Here is a 21,051-nt window from a genome sequence, read left to right on the forward strand (position 1 = left end):
CCTGCCGCTGCGGGCACTGTCACCAGCTGGGGAGGGAGCGCAGGGCCAGCCAGGACCACATGGGTGGGGTTCCTCTCACTGGGACAGAACCCGCGCTGCACTTCAAAGTTTACCAGCCAGAACCCTCCAGAGTCTCAAAATGTCAATGTGTGAAAGGATAAACGCCAGTTACCTGAACAGTCTCGTTTTGCCATATATAAAGAAAGCGTGACTGGAAGTGGGAACACGCTTTGAAAAATGTTAAAGCCCCGTGCAAATATAAACAATTCGTCTTTAGTCTGGGGGGCCCCACATCCCAGTTTGCCCGGGACAGTGCCAGGTTGAACCTGTTGTCCTAGCATCATTGCTGAGCATGTCCTCCTCTCTCACTCCCAAAGTGAGCTCCTCCGGGGAGTAAATGTTATGACCACCACGGCCCCTGAGCTTCAGAGGGCAGGGGTGATAGCAGGGAAGCAGCATGCGTGAGGGAAGAAGAGCAGATTTTGCTCTTGTCTGACCTGGATGTCAAGCCCACTCTGCTTGTCTCACTGGGTGAAGCTGTCTGAGCTTAGCAAGTGGGGATCAGAACACCTTCCACGCCAAGCAAGTGGAGAAATAAAGGAGATGCTGCTTGGGACGTGATGCACCCCATCTGCGTGTCCTCGTCTTCCGCGCCCTTGGCAACCCCATATGCTCAGCCCTGCACGTGGAGGAGATTGGATGTTGAATGCAAAGCATGAATGAATCCGTCAGTCCATCAAGCCCTGAAATTGGGGCTCCTCTCTCGGCACCTCCACTCTCTCTTTTGTCAAACAGAGACGTGCTGAGGCTCTTTATCCTGGAGGGCCTCTGACTCCTCTGCCAGCACCTTTCCGCCTGCCCACCAGAGCCTCCTCACAGTGCTTGCACGATAGTTCTCTGCTCTTCTACCTTTAACTCCATTCATCTTCTCTGTCCCTAGTTCTTTCTTTTCGGTGGTAGAGATGGGACCCTCTCCATCTCCAGGGGCCCTCCCCTCGAGAGGGCAGAAACCCGCGGGGACATAGTCACCTGTTCTAAACACTTCTCCTTATTGTGTCATGATGGCCCTGTTGGGTGGAGGGTATGGCGAGGAAGAATGGAGGTCAGGGAAGTTAGCTAACTCTCTGGATCAGGTCAGAACCAGCGTTTGAACCCTGGAGTTTGACTCTGAACCCATGAGGTTAAATGCTCTGGTACAGATGCTCCTCGCCTTCATCCCAACACCTCACCTAGAAGATCAGTATGAACCTTTCCAATCCTTGTATTTTCTGAAGTTCCTCATGGCTTCCCAAACTGCTGCTTAGCCACAGTGTTGTCCCCTTAGGGACGTGTGGCCTTAGGGTCCCTGGGCTTGAGTTTGAATCCTGGTCCTCTTGAAGGGCTAAGTTTGGGATAAAAATTTGCTTATGGTAAAATGTCTCGTGAGCCCTCAGAACCCAAGTTTCCCTCTCTAAAGGGGACTCGATAACACACAGGCCGCTGCCAGTGTGAAATAAATGCACAACCAACCTAGTGCACTGTGCTTGGCATCAGCCCCTCATCAAGGTCTTTGCAATGTGGTCCCCCCGCCTTCCCATTGCGCCCACTACTTCCTTCCTGCAGTCTCCCCTCCATCCCGCCAGTGTGCTGCCTGCTGCCAGAGCACCCCCTACCACTACTCACACCCCCCTATGGCCCCCTCATCCTGTTCCCTCTGCCCTGGCCTGCCTTGGCGGTCCTGAACTCCTCCTCCTCTATCCAGCCACAACACAAGTCCCACCTCCTTCACCTAGTCCCTGTAGCCCCTGGAGTCAGAACTGGCCACTTGGTCCAACTCTGAGTCACCCCATGTCTATTTGACCCCTCCCCTTACCACTTTTTTTCCTCGGCTACTGCTTATTATAATAATTTGCTTACAATCCCATCCCCGAAAAGAGACTACAGAGTCCTAGAGGGTAGGAACCTTCTCTTGTTTGTCTCTGTATTATAAATGACCTCAAAAACTTCGTGAAACTAGGTAGTGCATGAGCAAATCGAATTTAAATTCCAGTCAAGCTGTCTGGATCCATCTCCATGATGAACCGAGCCAACACAATCCTGTCTTCCACTACACACAGAGAACGCAGGACAAAGAACATTCTTTTTAAATTTTAATGCAGAGCCAAGCTCTAAAGACAGAAACTCCAGGTGCCAGAAATGACAGAGACCTGGAACTAAGAGCCATGCACAAAGCCAGTTTGGAGGAGCAGCCTCTCCATGACAAGGTCTGGAAAACACCATTACCTGCCAAGGAAATAGACCTCTCCTGGGCTCTTGGTGGTGTGTGGACACATACGTGCACATCTGCTCATGTATGCATGTATCTGTGTGTGTGCCAGTGTGTGCTCGGGCATGTGCTCTCTCATTAAGATAAAATCCCCTGAAAGCCTCTTGCATGCAGCCCCAAGCTGGGCACAGGGGCTAGAAACACATTTCTCACAGTCCCCTCCCCTCAAGAGGGCAGAAATCCGCGGGGACATATTCACCTATTCTAAATACTTCCCCTTATTGTGTTCTTTAGTGTCATGATGTCCTGGTTAGGTGGAGGGTATGGCGAGGAAGAATAGAGGTCAGGGAAGTTAGCTAACTCCCCAGATCAGGCCAGAATCAGCATAGGAACCCTGGAGTTTGACTCTGAACCCATGAGGTTAAATGCTCTGGTACATGACATCATGCCGCATAGTAGGTGTATGAAGTATTTGTTGAATGAAAACCTGAATTCATGACCAAAAGGGGGTTGCAGATCATTTCAGAATGCTGTGGTCAGCACCGATGGGCAAGAGACCCAGCATGCAGCCCAGCTCTCTGTAAAGGACACTGATATTAAATGAAATGAACCCCCTGGCCTGTAGGGGCTCAGGAGATGGTTTCTCCTGTCTCAGGATGATTGCATCTGGCTCTATTTCCTCCCAGGCGCCTCTCAATTTTTTTTCTCCCCTCTGTGCATCTAGCTCTAATTCCCTTCCCAGGTCCCATTTGGTGGTTACCACTTATGTTCTAAAACGCACCATTAGGTGTCTGATGTATGGCGTGTTTGCTGGGTGGCCGCTCTGGCGCTCCCAGCATCCGGGGAATGAAGAGGACATTGCTGTCTGCCTGGGGTGCTGCCTGCTGACAGTGCTGCTGCCAGGTGGCCTCTTGGGGCTCTGTGGGGGAGGGTGGGCTGTGCCCCCATCCTCACAGAGCTCCACCCCAGGACACAGCCCAGGGGCAGTCAGACCTAGCTGACCTACATATAAGTCAAGCATCTGTTTGTTTACCCAGCACCCACGTATCACATGCCCACTATGTGCCAGGAGCTGGGACTGGAAATATGAAGAAATGCCTTTCCTACTCTAGTAGGATTCGTTGTGTGTGATCCTGGGTCTGGTCAGGACTGGCTCAGGGTATGGGGTCAGCTCACAACTGTAGTTGTGTGAGCCTGGGAACCATGGAGACCCTTGAGGAAACTGTGTCCTGGCCATATGGACACAGTTCTCTGGCACCAAGCACTCAGGCAAGCGAGGGGGTAATCTAGGAAGTGCCGAACCCCAGTGATTACTCCTAAAACTATTCTCCATAGTGGTACAGAATAAATCTATTCTCTCTTCCCAATAATATCCCTTCAAGTATTTGCAGATAACATTCATGTGCTGTCCCATTCTAAATACCTGTGGTTCCTCCAGCCTTTCCTTCTTTGTCTTTGGAAGATGGGCGACTGGCTGCTGATTTTAACAAAATCCTCTTGACCAAATCCCAGCACATCCCACCTAGCGAGATGAGGACAGGAAGAAGCTTACTATGGAGGTCTTGCCCACTTCCTCAAGTTTCTACCTGGAGAAAAATTGGTTCTGGGAGAGGGGAGGACATAAAGTATATTCACTTTATGCAGCTTTTGAGCGATGAAGTTGTGTGCAAATTTATCTTTCTTTTTAAAACAAATTGCAGCATGATTCTTTCAGTCATTCTCTCTTAACAAACTTCTACTGAGTGTCTATGCTAAGCTAGACCCTGCAGAGAGCACTTGAATAAATAAGACATATTGTCACAGTTGGGGACAGAGGAAAGATAAACAAATAAATGGAAGCATTAATTAATTTGGCATTTAGAGGTCACCTGCTAAGTCCCTGGTGCTAAGTGATATAGGGAGCACTGTGGGTGCTCCCCTTGCAGGATTGAGATGCTCACCTGCCCAGCAACTGGCACGTTGGCAGCTGACAGGTAGTAAGCATCCACTCTCAACTATCCTTCTAAAGAATATCTGTAATTATTCTCAGGAACCTCAAAAAGCACTTAGTAAACAAAGGCTTACCCTCCTGGCACCACAGAGGAACAGACAGTTGACAGGACCAGAGACATGGCAAAGCCCGTGAAGGAAATGACCAGCTTAGAACCCACATGGATTAGCACACCCCTCATGGCATTTAGTCCCCACAGTATCTCTGTGATACGATTTTGGTCCATCCACATGACACTTGAGAAAACAGAGTCTTGGACCCAAACACTGGAAGCACCTGGACTCCTTGCTGAGCCTTACTTGCCTCATCTGAAATTGGGAAACAGTAGTGTCTGTTTTGCAAACTTGCTATGAGAGCTGGTTGTCATACTACTTTCATCACCAATGTCGCCAATTCTGTCTTCATCTGACTTTGAAACAGGGTCCAGACTGGGCGGAGGCAAACCTGGGTGCAAAATTTAAGGCTAGTGGGAGAGCCGCCCCCAGAAGTGAGTGCCCCTCACCTCCTCAACCTGGCTTAGTTCCTGATTTGGAGGAGAAGACATATGAGTAAGCCTGGGGCGGGGAGTAGAGGGAATGTGGAGAGGACAGGCAAGGCAGGCTGGAGGGCATGCTGGTGTAAACACAGTAAGGGAAAGCAGGCCCTGTTACAGATGCACACAGAGCAACAGGAACAATGGGCTGGAACAAATACACAGGTGAGCCTTGCTTCATGTAATTGTCCCTCAAGAGTTACAAGTTGTTTAAATTAATGTTTGTGGCTCAATGGTGGTCTTACAGCTGTGCTATCTTCTTGATGATCGGAAACTGTTTTATCTCCATTTCAACCCCCAACAGCTCATGAACTACCTGAGGGCAATGTCCATGTCTTATTTATCTTTGTATTCCCAGGACCTAATAGAGTATTTGACATGTAATACTTGCTCAGTAGATGCTGAATGAACTAAAGATTACTTTGTCTTTCATTTTGCAAGTCCCTAATCATCTGAAGTCCTTTGATACTTCGATCATGTCAAGGAACTCTGGTACAATGAAAATTACAGGCTCCTGGGAGTCTAGTTCCCCAATTTGATACAAAGACATAGGCATGCTCAATAAATATTAGCCCAACCTAAAAATTTATTAAGTGGCAGAATCAGGATTTCATTCCAGAGCTTTTGCTCCCTCCATTTTAGTGAAAGTCTAAGCAGTAGTTTTGAAATATGCCAAGCCCCACCTCTGCCCCTATTATCACCTAGCATCCCTTCTACATGAATTCCCCAAATTGTGTCCCTCATATTGCCCTATGCCACTGCCCACACCTTCCTCACTTTCGAATGCAGGCTGTGGAAATTACTAAAAATGGATCTACAATATGACCCAGTGATTCCACTCCTAGGAATCTACACAAAGGCACAAAAACATTAATTCGAAAGGAAACATGCACTCCTGTGTTTATTGTAGCACTATTTACAATAGATAATATATGGAAACAACCTAAATGCCCCCAAAAAGATGAATGGATCAAGAAGATGTGGTATATATATATATATACATACATACATACATACACACAGTGGAATACTACTCAGCAATCAAAAAGATAAACTTATGCCATTTGCAGCAACATGGATGGAGCTGGGAGGGATTATGCTCAGTGAAATGATTCAGAAGAAAAAAAATATCAGATGGCTTCACTTACAGAAAAAATATAGGGACACCTATATTTCAAACAAAGGGTCAAAAAAAAACTTGGAGGCAGGGCCTCCCCGGTGGCGCAGCGGTTGAGCACTGGGTTACAAGGCTGCCCGCAGCCTCTGCAGCGCCGGTTCAATCCCTGGCCACCAGGTGAGGGCCCTATATGGCACGCAGACCTTTCCTGCCGCTCCCGCTGCTCCCCTCAGCAGTGTATTTCGTCAGTCTGCCTGTTCTATTCCCCACTCTGGCTCTGGTGAATTCTCTCACCCTCCCGTGCTTCTGACTGTACCCAGTGCTTGCATAAATAAATAAATAAATCTTAAAAAAAAAAAAAAAAACTTGGAGGCAAACTATAGATCTGAGGCATACAGCAGGGGAAATGGAGGGAGAAGGGTCAAAGCAGGGAAGGGTAGAGCACAAGGAACTATGGTGATGGTACACAGTAGATGTGGTAGTGGGAGATTTATGAGGACTACACCTGAGGGGAGAAATCAAATATTGTACAAAAATGAACAATGTAAGAAAATAAAAAATTTAATCTAAAAAGAAAAAGCTTGGGCCTCCCCGGTGGCGCAGCGGTTGAGCACTGGGTTGTGAAGCTGCCCGCTGCCTCTGCAGCGCCGGTTCGATCCCCGGCTGCTCCCTGGCCACCAGAGGAGGGTCCCACATGGCGCGCAGACCTCTCCTGCCGCCCGCTGCTCCCCTCAGCAGTGTACTTCGGTCCTTCTGCCTGCTCTGCTCCCCGCTCTGGCTCTGGTGAATTCTCTCACCCTCCCGCACTTCTGACTGTACCCAGTGCTTGTATAAGTCAATTAATCAATCAACCTTGTATAAATAAATAAATAAATCTTTAAAAAAAAATAAATAAAAAAAAAAAAGAAAAAGAAAAAGCTTTTCCCCACTTTCAGGATTTGCCTCTTATTACAGAAACATTGGCACCACCAGCAGAACCTTCATTCTTCTGGCGCAGATATGCAAGTATTTATCTCACGTGCCAACTCCAATAGACTTCTAATGACAGCTGGGAAGATCCAGAGGGAAAGAGTTGTAATCTATCAGGTATACCTGCTGCGGACCTGGGAAGGGGAGTGGCCTCATGTGTGCTGTGTATCTGTCAGCTGGGCCATCATTCCATAGAGTAAGACCACTGTGGATTCATGCACATCAATTTATGGAATGCCACTCTCGAGAATCAATTACATGAAGCAAGGTCCATCTGCAAAGTATTTGTTCCAGCCCGTTGTTCCTTTTGGTCAATGTACATTGGCCAGGAAAACGGTGTGATTATACTACCCCAAACCCTCCGCAGTTCTAATTTTGTGGTGGCTTTGAACGTGTTTTGCTACTAAAATCACATGCCACTCAACCTCCAAGACCAGTCATGGGGAAAAAAACTAGAAGACAATGATGTTCTCTGGGTAGTTCCTAGAAAAGCTAAAATATGTTTTTTAAATGAGAGGACATGAAATCAGTAAGAATATGATATGAGTATTTTAGTACCTTCTGGGTAGTTACCTATTTGACCTTTTCTTGATCAGTTTTTAGAATCAGCCGCCTTGGGACTGTTTTCAGCCCTGGCATTAACTGGAACATCTGCTTTTCCTCTGTAAACATCATAAACCATCATTTGGTTTTCACTGATGCATCGTTTTCAATATACCCCTGTAGAATAATATGAAATTAAGCAGGAACACAACGGAAGACACTTCTAACCCCCTCTTTCCCTTCCCCCACTCCACACCTGCTCCAAAGAAGGGTGATTCCCAACAGGTGTGTATTGAAACAGGTGAAAATAATGACTCCTGAATTATCTCAGGTGTGGCCACAGTGAAGCCCACTCCAGCCGCTGGGATAGGTTCTGGGGAGGTGGGCATAAGGTGAAGTACAGCTGAGCAGAAATATCCAACCCAGGGAAAACAGAATTCTTATATAGGCATACCTAAGGAATGTTCTAGAAGGGATCTGTGCACAACACAGGTAAACCAAGCAGACAGATACTCCTCTAAGACTGAGAGGCAGCAGTTAGGAGTGACTCAGGGCTGTGGTGACAATATCAAACTGGCAACTAGAACTTGTCCCAGGGACCACAAATCAAAAGATTTCATTGCATAGGAGCTCATACTTCAGAACTCAGATGCAGAATCCCTACCAATAATAATTATATTTACTAATTCTATTGAGTACCCTCTGCCAGGCACTTTACATCCATTACCTCATTTGCAATTAGAACATAAACTAAAATGTACCCCTGGGGCTCCACATCCAGGAACAGCTGAAGGTGGCAGGACCCCGTGGCCAATCCTGACCGCACCTGCCTCCAGCCCGTTAGCCTGGGAACTGGGGCAGGCTGGGGCAGCAGGAGTCACATCAGGCAGTTAGAAGAAGGGAATGGAGTCAGCAGAAGTGGGAGACAGTAACAGGACTGTGGATGGTGTGTGGCAACACTTTCTCCTTCACTTTCTCTGGGTCTCTGCCCTGCCTGAAGGCAGAGAACACCTGGGTCCTGTTCCCCGGATCTGGTTACAGCTAAGAGGATGCTTTTGGTGGTCAACCTTGTTTCATAGAAATGTATTCTTTTTGTTTCATGATTTGGCCCTGTGTCATTAGGTTTGGCTTGGTGACCCATTGGCAGTGGGCAGATGAAAGAGCCAGGCTGGGGGGATGGGAGTGAGGGGTGACTCTGAGGCTGACACCAGTTGCCTTGGAGATAAAGAGACCAGCTCCTCTCAGTTACTGCACCTCTGTCTTTATAATTATCTACTAGCTGACAACTCCACTATTCATTGTACAAGTAATGTCTGGCACATAGTAGGTGTTCAGCCAGGATAATCTGGCTCCAGTCTGTGTTCTTCCACAAAGCCCACCTGCCTTAGTTGAGTCCACAGTTATCTTGCTGAGGGTGTTGAATTCCAGAAATGGAAGGGAGCTGGGCAGTTAGGCAGGGTCCAGCAGGCAGCCAGGGCCCCAGACTGGCACCACTGGCCTTCTTGACAGCTGAGACCAAGACCCAAACTGAGGGATCTGTCTCCACCTGCTAAATATCACAGGTGCCACCACCACTGTCCCTAGGGGAATTCTGCCATAGGTCCCCGAGCCACCGCCAGCACCACTGCCCACAAGGTAGCATCCTTTTGTGCACCCTATAGCACTTGGCACCACCTCGTACCATTTCTGCAGGGCTGCCCACCATACAAGGCAGCTCCTAAAAGGCCAACTCATTTCTGTAGCCCCAACCCCCATGACGGTGCCTGGAACACAAGGCATTTCATAGACATCCACTATCTGAGGAGTGGCTGAGCTGCAAACATGGCCCCGAATGGAACAATGTCTCAGATTCCATTTCCACAGCCAAGTAACAGTGCTCTCCCTGCCCTACTCCTGCAGGGCTTAGGCAAGATCCAGACCACAAACAGGAATGCCCCCTGCCTGGGCTGGAGATTTATCTTTTTTCTACCAAGCACTTTTTTTTAGACCCATTATAGCTCTTTTGATCTTTACAACAATTCTGTTGGAAGGCTCTCTTGCCAGCATTTCTAAGATGAGGAATCAAGAGCCAAAGATGAAATGATTTCCCCCAAATCAGTGCAGCGCCAGCATCGGAAGCTGAGGCTGCCTGGTTCCCAGTTTCATGTTTGACTTTTGCCGTGCACTCAGGCACCTCCCATTAGGCGCCTACTATATGCCAGGTATGGGGCCAGGCACTGGGAACCCAGACAGAAATCACAAAGCCCCCACGGCCCACAGGAGACAGACCTGCTCACAGACAGGACCTCGACCAAATGAGTGACAACCAGTCCTTGGGTACCTGCTGCTACTTCCCTTACTTCCCTCCAGCCCAGACCCCCATCGGTCCCGCCCCTGCCCCCACCAGCCAGCTGCAGTCCGACTGGAAAGGTTTCTGGCTTCCCACCTCCCACTTCATAGCCTCAGGTCAAACCCCACTTGGACTCTCTAAGGGAAATGTGAGGAGGATTCATCTGCGGTGGAGGTCTGGTATGTCACCTGGAACATGAACAACCAGCTGCCCCTCCCCTCTGTGGGTCGTCCGCTGAGAGAACATTTGCCTGCACACTGTTTGAACTGAGGGGAACTGCCAGTCACCCCGTCGCTCCCCTCCTTGCTGTTTTCCCAGCTGACACAGACCTGTGTTCATGCTGTGCTCTGTGCCCCGCTGCACTCGCATATTCCTGCACGGTCTGAAGTGCTCTGGGCACTGGCCCAGCAGAGATGGGCAGAGACTGTGCTTAGGGCTGGAGGGAGAAGACAGAGGCCTTTGGGAGACACGGACACAGGGACCCCATATCCAGCAGATGAGCGTAGGGGCACAGAGGAGGGGTCAGATAAAGCTCTCAGTCTTCAAACAACCCAGACATATAAAGGGAGAGTCAGGCTAACCACTCTGGCTGTAGGGCCCTGGCATGCCTTGATTTCCTCATCTGCATGTTGGCAAGAACAACAGCTACGTCAAAGGGCTTGGTGAGCCTTAAATGGTGGAAGTTGTACACAGCAATCAGCTTGGTATATGCTCTGGGACTGTTCCTTCTTCTCTTTCCCTCCACCAGAAAAGTAGCCTTTGAGAAGGAGGGTGTAGGAATGCCCTAGAAGAGAAGGTGATCTGCTGGTTGGGTAGAGGGGGCAGATGGTTGCTAAGGAACCCACAGGCAGGCTCCTGCATTCCAGGAACAGCACCTGCCACATGAAGTGTTTTCCTGGGGTTTGTCAAAACTGCCTTTTTTTAAATAATTTTTTTAATTTTCTTACATCGCTGTTCATTTTTGCATACTATGTAGTCCCCATAATTCTCCCATTGCTGTGGCACCCATGACCATCAACATAGTCCCTTATGCTCTTCCCTCCCCTGTTTTGACTCCCTCCTTCCCCCTCCCCTGCTGTATACCTCAGATCCATGGACAACCCGAAAATTTTGTCTTTTTCCTGATCCTTTGTTCAGTTTCCCTATATTCCATCTTTTAGTGAGCCATCCGATATATTTCTTTTTCCTTCTGATTTATTTTACTTAGCACAATCCCTTCCAGCTCCATCCATGTTGCCACAAGTGGCATGAGTTTATCTTTTTTGATTGCTGAGTAATATTCCAGTGTGTGTGTGTGTGTGTGTGTGTGTGTGTGTGTGTGTGTGTGTGTGTGTTTGTACACCATATCTTCTTGATCCATTTATCTGTTTGGGGGCATTTAGGTTGTTTCCATGTCTTGGCTATTGTAAATAGTGCTGCAATAAACATAGAGGTGCAGGTTTCCCTTCAAATTAGTGTTTTTGTGTCCTTTTAATCTCATTGTGAGGAGAAGCACAGTTGTGAAACAGTCATTGGCATGTAATAGGTGGTCAAAAATTCCTACTGCAGGAACAGGTGAATGAGCAAGCTAATTTTTAAATAAGATATGTTCCTTGCCTTCAAAGGGCTGCCTGTCTCCAGCAAACTCCTTGAGTACACATTCCTCTGCAGTGTTTAATTTTCAAACACATTCACTGCATGCAAGCCCAGAAAGCAAGAGACAGGCTCATTTTGTTTACTGGAGTCCTGGTAACCCATTGGACAGACTTATCACTTCTCCATTGTGTGAAATGCGTTTGAAGAGTTTGAAAGAGAAAAACAAAACAAACGAAACTAAATGGTTGGCTTTCACATGCTTGTTATTTTGAAAACAGCCTAATGAGAAATTTCAGGAGCTCGTTGAGAGGAAAGCTCAATCAACTAGGGAGGAAAAAAGGCTGAGTTTTAGAAGCACTTTGGAGCAGTACAATTTCATTTCCTTCAAGTGTAATAAGCAAGAGGAGACAAGAAATCCACTGCCTAGGAGAAGCCCTAAAGGTCAGCATGAATGAATGGGCTTGAAGTTTTGAAGTTTGCAGGCCCAGTTGTAAGTGGATATTCCAACAGTCCTTAAGGGAATATATACATAATTTATTTTCTTAAGTAGATACATGGTATAGAAATACTGTTTGCACTATTAATTGGACTAGAGAACTGTGTCTTCATGGATATAGGCTCCGCCTAAGCTTTGCCAGCAAGGGCTCCACTTTCCATTTCCCAGACTCTATAAGGAGGTGCCCCAACAGGTCCCCCAAAGCCTGCATGCCAACCTTACTTTTTTCCTTGGATACAGTGCCCTGGGAAGGGGAGCCTAGCTATAATGCCAACCCCTGACACGTGCAAACAGAAGGCTTTAGAGAAAAAGCATAGACTCAAGCCCTCAGGCTCAGGTCAGATCCCTCCCCCCAATATAGCTGCGTGACCAGAGGTGGGTCACTTCACCTTTCTGGGCCTTGGAATCTCCATTTGCAAAATGAAAATTTTGGGCAAGAAGATTTTTGGTGTCTGGCATTTCTCCTGACTCTGAGATGTACCTTCCCGCTAGCAGGTGGGAGGGCCCTAGTGTGAGCAAAGCACCAGTCTCACCAGTCTGCCAGGAATGCAGCATTTTGGGAGAGGGGTGTGGGTGTGAGCTGTAGCTTCAAGGGACGGGGGCAAAGAGCAGAAGTTGTAGAATTAGGCTAAGATGTATTTCTCCCTGGGTCCTCCACGTCCCAGCTCCGTAACATGGCGCACCTCTCTGGACCTCAGTTTCCTGGCTCATAAGGTAGAGGTGGTAACAGCAACCTCTCAGGCCTGTTGCAGAAATTAGTGACAGCAAGCAGATATAAGTTACTCACAAAACAGCACTCCAGGGAGGGCAGCAAAACCAGTTTGTGACTGCAGAGCTATTCTAAGAGCTACTGTAAGGCAGTGAGACCCTCTCCCCACCCCACATTCATTTTCTGGAATATTGCTGTCTCCAAATGGGTGGCGTCTGTCTGCTGTGGCAGTAACTTGTTGCATTCAGTTGTTGGAATCCAAAGGTAGATTTTCAAAATGGATTTTATGTATGGAAGCATCTCCCTCTCCTACCTAGCTCCATGGCCCCATAATCTCATTGGTCACCGTGGGCTTCCAGTAATAGGCTTAACATTGTTAAGGAATAAGCCATCAGTGGCACATGGCAGCTTTTGTCCCCTCTGCTTCAAGATGAGTTTGGTAGTGTGGGGATCTAAGCAGAGAAGATAGGACCTGTCAGTACCCCCATTTTCAATTCATCTCTGACACCCCCTCCCTTAACCCAAACAAACTTATCTCTCTTCTGCTGAACTGGAGGAACATAGTAAGTCCCCCTTAGTATGGATTCATAGCCAGTGAAGATGTCTGCTATATAATCATCCAAACACATCCACTTGCATTTTCTCATTTGGTCCCTGCAAGCACACGGCCAGATCATCTTGCCCAATTTTTGATGAGGGATGGAATTGGGGAGAGTAAATGCCATGTTCAGGGTCACAGACTTGACAAATAATGAGCAAGCTGCCTTGATCCCATCCTGTTGCTCAAAATGCTCAAAATCTTGTCTTTCCCCCCTTATATTGTCCATGATGATGAGGTCTCACCCTGGAGTCCCAGCTCTATGACCTACTTCTTCAGTAGCCTCTGTCTCAACTGTCTGATGGGGAAATGATCATAAAATGCCTCCCCATCAGGGTACCTGGGACCGTAATGAGGAGAAAGATGATACCTACAAAAATCCCAAGCAGTTGTGAGCGCAGACCAGAAGCTCAGGAATTATTCCTTGGCCTCTCTACAGCTTGATGTGACCACCAGGAAAACTGATGTTGTACTTAAACGCAGTCTCCATAATGTACCGTGCAAATGTGAGTCACCAAGACGGTGGCCCCGGGATCCATTTTTGTCTAAGGATCCCCCCTTTCTCCTGGAACTCCAAGTTTGAAGCATGCACTTTTATTCATACCAACAGAACTGACTGCACAAAGCGAGACACTTAGCAACCCAGCAAATTCAGCCCGCGACGGGGCTGTCAGCACTTACCAGGAGAGTGGAGAAATGTCTGGGTCTGAAGAAGCAGCCAGCTCTCCCTGACAGTCTGGACTTAAATAAATTGTATTTTCTGGCTGGGGGTGATAAGGCGTAAACTTGAAGCGTGTGTTATACTTACCCGTCATTATGCCCCCGAAATCGGGAGGGAGAGTTCTATCTTGTCCCAAGTTTGGAGCAAAATCGCACTGTGTGTAAATAGCTCTCAGGCTTTTGATGTTGAACAGAGAGGAATATAATCCTCTCGGAAAAGCCAGGCAGGAGCGGGGCTCAGCAGCGCAGACAGGGAAGCTGGAGCGGCGCCTGGCTGCCCAGCCCCTTCTAATGCCCCCACAAGGTAAACTGTCTTAATACCTGAAAGGATTATGTCCTCTAATACTTTCAAGGAGGAGCAAGCAAAAAATGCTTAAATACAATTAAGTGTGAAGCTGAGAAAATCAAGGCAGAGAAAGGGAGGAAAGAGTTGCTGAACAAGATACCAGGTTGAGCTCCCCACCAACAGCAGAGGCAAGGCCCGCCAGCACCAAAGGGCTCCTCCCAGAGGTGGGCAAGAGAATGACAGGGGAGAGCAGCCTTTTGGAGCCCATTCATTTATTTGTGCAACAGAATAAAGATAGTTCCTGCCTTCTCAGTCTTGTGGAAGACGTGTCCACAAACAATCAAGTGATAACCATCTAGTTACACACTTTGATATGTATCATTAAGGGGAAATACAGGAGGTGTGAGTTTGTCAAACCAGAAGCCCCAATTTAAATGGCGCCTAGGAGCAGGGGCTCAGGGTGGTCAAGTGGGACTTCTGGGGAAGAGGTATTGTGATCAAGTTGGCTTAAAAGTGTGGGGAAAACAGTAAGGCAGAAGAAATGGCCCGTGGGACTGTCCTGCTGCACTTTCCAGGGCCAAAGACGCACCATATTGGAAGCAGGTGGAAGAGAAAAGGAGGAGAGGTTGAACCACACAGGGCCCAGTGCGTACTTGGGACTTTATCCTAAATGCACTAGGAAGCCAGCGAAGGCTTTAGGCCTCTTTCTGGTGGTCTGTACTTAACAAAGAACTTGGCCGTCTCTCAGACCGGGTTGCAGTCACTCCCAGCTCCCCGCTCCACCACTCTGATTTTCATTACACCAAGCTCTTTTTTACATAAGTGCCCCAGGATCTGGCCCCAAGAGGAGAAAGCAGGAAAAAGGATACTGACACCCAGGATGAGCACCAAGCCTGGCAAGGAGAAAGTTAAGGGTGGAGAGAGCGTCTCTATCACTCCCACCACCAAGACGTAGCTCTTCCTCCCCCGTAGGAAAAGTCTTCAATCCATGACACTTCAGTGCCCAACAAGGAGCAGACAGTCAGTGATGTACTGAAGGCAGCCAGCTCCTACATCCTCCCTCTCTTCTTGTAGAGGGGAAAACTGAGGGAGGCTAGTCAAAAAGAAGCAGTTGGTATCCCAGAAGGACACTTCCTTCCTGCATAACCTTGGGCTAGTCATGTCCTCTCTCCCAGGTCACTGTTTCCCTACCTGTGAGGTCAGGTGAGGGCACAAGATGATCTCTAATACTCCTTTCAATGATCACATTTTATTATCCTCGGATGCTCAGGAAGGGTCAATATCTTTTTCAATACCACACAGTACATCTGTGGCCAGGCAAGGATCACAACTGATGAGTAAATACCACATTCTAACCCCAGCCAAATGGTCTGAAGTTCAAGTACCAAAAATGGGAGTTAGGTGAGGGGTTAGACTTTGCAATTGTCTAGGACTAAGCTGAAATGAACTTCTTACAGATCTCTTCTTATGCATCGGAAATTAATATTACAAATAGTTATATTGAGTGTGTCGGCAGAGAGAAGCTCTATCAAAGCACCCTGGAAGTCACTCCAGATGTGGTCGACCCCTTGCAGTGGATGTATAAGTATAAAGTGCTCTTATCTGTTCATTACAGTGGTCCCCCAGAGCATGTCTCCAGGGGACAATTTCATTAGCCAAGTTCAGTTGCTATATGCAGTGGGGATGATAAAGCTCAGTTCTTTGCAAAATCACATCCCAGCTGTCCTCCCTCACCATGAAGCTGAGCAAGTAAGGGTTGCCTGTCCTGAAATAGTGCAGCTGGCTAGGGACTCAGAGCCATTATATATCATGAAGAAAAATATGAAATCTAGTGTTTTGCTGGCCTTCCTATAGGTTCTGAATGTAGACTGTAAGGCTTGTGCTTCTTTGCTGTCCTTGCACAGAGGAGCACATGCATATGAATATTTATTGATGGGAAAAGTAAGGCAGAGAGGGAACAGCATATGGCTCAGAAATATCCCAATGAAAGAGATCCAGGACAGCACACCAAGAAAAAGTCCATGTGTTAGAAACAGACAGATGTGGACAGATATTTAATAGCTGTGTGGCCTTAGGCAAGTCACTTAACCTCTCTGGGCTTTGATTTCACCTCTGCACAGTAGGAGCAGCACCACCACCCATGGTCATGGTTGCAAAGTTAAATGAGACAACATAGCCAAATGTCTAACACAGTGCTTGGCACATAGTAGAAACCTCTCTCCTTCCATCTAGCTACTAGGATCTGCATGAGAAATGCAGCCTCCAGTGCTCAGACCCACTATTTACCTGCCCTTACACTGAAGGACAAGAATCTAAATGGCAGGAGGGGACAGAGCAATGGAGCATGGTCAGGGAGGCAGCCTGGTCCAAATCTCAGTGACTGCAAGAATCCAATACAGTTGGCCTGGCTCTCTTCCAGCCAATTTGCCTGATGTAATTTGGCTTTAGCGCAAGGTTCCAAAGCAGTTATGTAATCATAATAGTCATAGTTTTTGTCGAAAGCTTTTATTGTTGAAACACTTTTGCATGTATTACCTCAGTTGATCCTCTCAATAACCTTCAGAAGTAGCTAAGACAAAGACTAGAAACCCCATTTTAGAGATGGAAAAATTGAGCCCTGGAGAGTTTATTTGAGTCCTCCAAAATCACGGGACTAATGATTGGCAACATCAACTTGAACAAGAATTTCTCTCAGCATTCCTTGTTCCGGGCTTTTTCTATACCATCACATTGCCTCTTTGTGATCATGCTTTCATCAAGAAAAAGTGTACTGAGCACCAGTACTGTGTGCCAGTCAATGTATATGTGCCGGAATTCAGAAGTGAAAGGCAGGGGTGAGCTCAAGAGAGATACAAGAATAACTAGTTCTTCAGTGCCATGTGATGGTGCCTAGCAGAGGAGCAAGGGGAACAGTGAGGAGGGTTATAACCCCACTGGTTCCCCACTTAGACCTCTGGAAGCCTCTGGAAGGCTTCCTGGAGAAGATGCGTCAATCCAGTCTGGGAGAACAGCTAGAATTTTCCTGGGCAGAGAACTAGTTTGTCCAGGCAGGAAGAGGAACAAGAGGAGTTTTAGACAGCTGACAGAAAACCACAAGTGTGTGAACCAGCAGCATATTTGGGGGTGCTGCAAGTTGTTCTGGCCCCACTCACTCATTCACTCACCATATACTTCTGGAGCACCCCTGTGCCAGCCAATGTGCTAGTCACTAAAGATAGAGACCTCAGTTAACAAGCCGGTGTACTTCCTGAACCCTTGGAACTTATGTTCTAGTCACTCAGAAAATCAAATGGGAAACAGGAGGGTGGAGTGGGCAGGGCATACCAGAGAAGGTTGGTTGTAAATGATCTGGATTTTAAGGGGGTTGGGAAGCCCTGAAGGATTTTAAGCACAGGATTGACAAGATCAGCTTTGCATTTCAGAACAGGTGTGCTGCAGTTAACTTAGAGAATGGGCGGGAGAATCAAGAAACCCAGCTAGGAAACAGCAGCAGCCCAAGCAAGAAATGACTTGGTCCTAAGTTACCACAGTACAGATGAAAAAAGGGTAAATCAGGTCAGATGTTGAGACTGTGCTGCAGGTCTTGCTAGTCAATTGGACTTGAAGACTGACAACCACTCTGAGGGTGGCAGAGTCCCTCAGCAGGTGGTGATGCTGTTCCCTGGGCCAGGAGTACAATTAGCAGGTGGGCTGAGAAGATGAGGGAGATGTTCCCACTGGGGTCTGCTGGGTGTTGGGGGTCTGCAGCATCCCTGAGGTCATACTTTTCATGCAGTGGAATTACTGTGTCTGGAGCCCAGGAGAAAGCTTGCAGGTGGAGGTACGGATTGGAGGGTCAGGTTCTCATAGATGATGTTTCACATCTAGAAGTAGACAGGACCGCTTACGGTGGGTGTAGAGAGGGAAGGGGACCCAGATCTTGTTGCAACACACCCCAAGGGGTGTCCAGATTTGTTCTTTGATGCCAGAATACACTTGGTGAATTCAGGCCTTCAGCCATTATGAGGTTTCATTGGTCTCCAAGATGGATTCCTTGTAACGAGCTGGGGGACACTGGCCTGATGCTGGACCTCTGGGCCCTCACCAATCTCTGGAGCCCTGTCTGAAGTCACTCATGTGCTTCTCTCTTTTTCTCTTCTCCCCTTCAGGTGTTTACAAAATATGGGAAGTGTTACATGTTTAACTCAGGCGAGGATGGCAAACCTCTGCTCACCACGGTGAAGGGGGGGACAGGCAACGGGCTGGAGATCATGCTGGACATTCAGCAAGATGAGTACCTGCCCATCTGGGGAGAGACAGGTGAGCTGGGCACAGGGGCTGGGCAGTGGAGGATGGCGGAGGGGTGCGGTACTCTGAAAGACAGCTTTGGCTCAGGTGGGATGTCTTGGCCCGCCCTGTGAAGGCCTGATCTCATCAAGGCATTGGTGCCTGCCAATGAGTGCTAAGAATGTCCCTGGCGTGGGCTGTGATGCTCTGGATTTCCTTGGATTTCTTGGTGGGAAAGGGACAGATGATGGGAAAATCGGGAAGGACAGGAAGGTAGGGAACTGGAGGGGAGGTGTTGGGAAGGAGTCATGGAGGAAGGTTTGAATTAACATGTATAGTTGGGCAGGGGAGTGGCTTGGTTTCAGAAGAGGAAGGGATAGGCCAGCTCCTTTCTGTCCCAGACATCTTAAATGTCCCAACCCAGCTAGGAGGCCCAGTGAGAGGAAAGCAGATTCTTCCCGTGGGGGGCCAGTGACAGATCAGTGAAGGGTTGGAAAAACAAAGGCCATATACTGGGGTGGGGGAGGCTGGCGCCCTACCTGCATGAGCCCCTGCGTAGCCTGTGTGCACAGGCCCCAAAGCTTAGCTCATGCATTCATTTATTCAACAAATTATTCATTAGCCACTGTCTCAGGCTATGCAGCAAAGTAAGAACAATAAAGTGATAAAGTCTGAGTCCTTGATCATAGCCTAGAGGAGGAGACATTGATCACAGAGCAGTGTAACATGTGTCTAGTGCTGTGGCCGGACAGGGGCGGAAGATTGAAGAAAAGCATTGTAGTTCATGGGGTATCTGAGCAGGGTCTTGAGATGATCCTGGAAAATATACATGGGACTACATAGGGTACAGGAAGACAAGACAGAGGAGAAGGTGATGTGATGAAAGAAGCAGAGATTGATATAAACCTCGGAATGTCAACAGCCTCTAGAATTTCACCAGGTGGAGAAAGTAAAGAGATGCCCAAGAGGGGGACCATCAATGCAAAGGGGACCCCAAGTAAGACTGATGCTGTCTTCAGATGAGCCAAGGGTGGTGCCAGAAGGGAAAGGGCAGAGGAAGAGAAGATTCCAGGAGGAGGGAGAGCCCAGGCCCTAGGGTTGGCACCGAAGAGGGGGTGGAGGCCAAGCAGCCCAGTCCCATGTCTTGCAGCCCCTACCTCATGACTCCTGTCGCCAATCCCTCCCATTCTGAGGTCTACCCCTCACACGCCTTGACCTTCCTGGCTCCTGAGGCAGCCATGGCTTCCTTACCAGGGACGACTGACTGCAGCCTCCCAGCACTGTCCTTCCTGTCTGGCAACACTCGCTTGAGCGCCCTGATGGGGAGAGGTGAGCATGGCCATTTACCTTGCATTATGGTTAGTCCTCCTGCTCCTTCAACTGAAAAATAAAATGGCCATCACACGTGTCATTGCAATAATGCCTCTGGCAGCTCACCTCAGGCTCCGGGGCCCTCAAGCTCCATTAGCCGCTCGCTGAGGAGACGCTTAGTTGATTCCATTCACTTTCCTAAATTCAAGGCCCCTCCTTTCTAACCCTAGATGCAAACAAATGAAAGCTTGCGTTAGTTCCCAATTCTGACATTCCTAAGAGTGGCCCAAGGGCCTGTTTTTCCAGAACATTCCTGATGCCAGCCTGTGTCCTGGGACCATGACACCTGTAGGCAACCTTTGGTCTTAGGAGCTGTGTCTTGGTCCCCAAAGAAAGACCCTGCCTTGTGGACACCAGAACATACTTGCTTATCAAATCACTGTGGACAAGAAGAAAAATCAGGCAATGAATGCATCTTGGAGACCCCAGACCCCAGGCCTGACCAGAAGTTAATTATGCCCTTCCATAGAAATGTTGGGTTTCCCAGTTTGTTATCTTGATTCAGGAGTGCAAACATATGTATATACACAGAGAGATTCACATTCACGTTACCAGGCACCCCCGTCATAGACCTCTTTACACAGCAGAGCTCTGGCCTTGGGTCAGAGCACTGGCCATTGATGGAAGGGGCTCCAGCCCCCGGCCCTAGCTCGGGGGATCTTCACTCTGCCTCTTCTGAGGTCATTTATTCCAGCAAATCAACTCCATTCCCCTGAGAGGGGAGAAATGACAGTCTAGCAGGAATCAGAGAGACACTAAAGTCTCAGTGAATTAATGGCCAAGCCAGGACTCTGCTGCCCTGAGCCTCTGGGCCCCCATTCGGCCCTAGTGGACCTTGAGCAGTACCAATTCAGGGCAAATCTGTGATCATGATTAAGGGTCTGCTGTGTGCCCAACATCACAGGGCATTGTCAGAGATGCTGAAGACCCGAGACAAGGACCTGCCTTTTGGTAGCTTATCATCTTATCAGGAGGCCAGACTCCACAGAACCCACAGGAGAGCTCTAGTCTCACTCCACCTAGGAGCCTGAGCTACCTCTCAGTCGCAGACCAGCACTTTCCATTTAGACCATTTCCCCTAAGGTTGTATAGATGGAGACACAGGCTGAGAGAAGAAGGTGGGCTTTCAAACACAGCGAGGGCCAGAACAAACTGGTTAAAGAAACTAATGGGTGCTCGGCAATAGAACTTTCTGCAGTGATGGAGATGCTGTCTACCTGAGTGGTCCAGTACAGCTAGCCACCTGTGGCTAACAGGCATTGAAATGACCAGTAGAAATGAGGAACTGAATTGTTATATCTTTTC

General features: G+C 48.2%; 1 protein-coding gene across 1 annotated transcript in view; it reads left to right on the top strand.

The window, feature by feature from the left end:
• Nucleotides 1–21,051, top strand: part of LOC119232511 (acid-sensing ion channel 2-like) — a 254,924-nt gene that overhangs the window by 152,646 nt on the left and 81,227 nt on the right. The window contains exon 2 of the mRNA XM_037494546.1: nt 18,258–18,408. Within this exon, the coding sequence (XP_037350443.1) occupies nt 18,258–18,408 (151 nt within the window). The remainder of the gene's footprint in view (nt 1–18,257; nt 18,409–21,051) is intronic.

The sequence above is a fragment of the Talpa occidentalis genome, unplaced genomic scaffold (genome assembly GCF_014898055.3).
Source record: "Talpa occidentalis isolate TD23 unplaced genomic scaffold, MPIMG_talOcc4v2.1 talOcc4.7, whole genome shotgun sequence".
NCBI classification, from domain to species: Eukaryota; Metazoa; Chordata; class Mammalia; order Eulipotyphla; family Talpidae; genus Talpa; species Talpa occidentalis.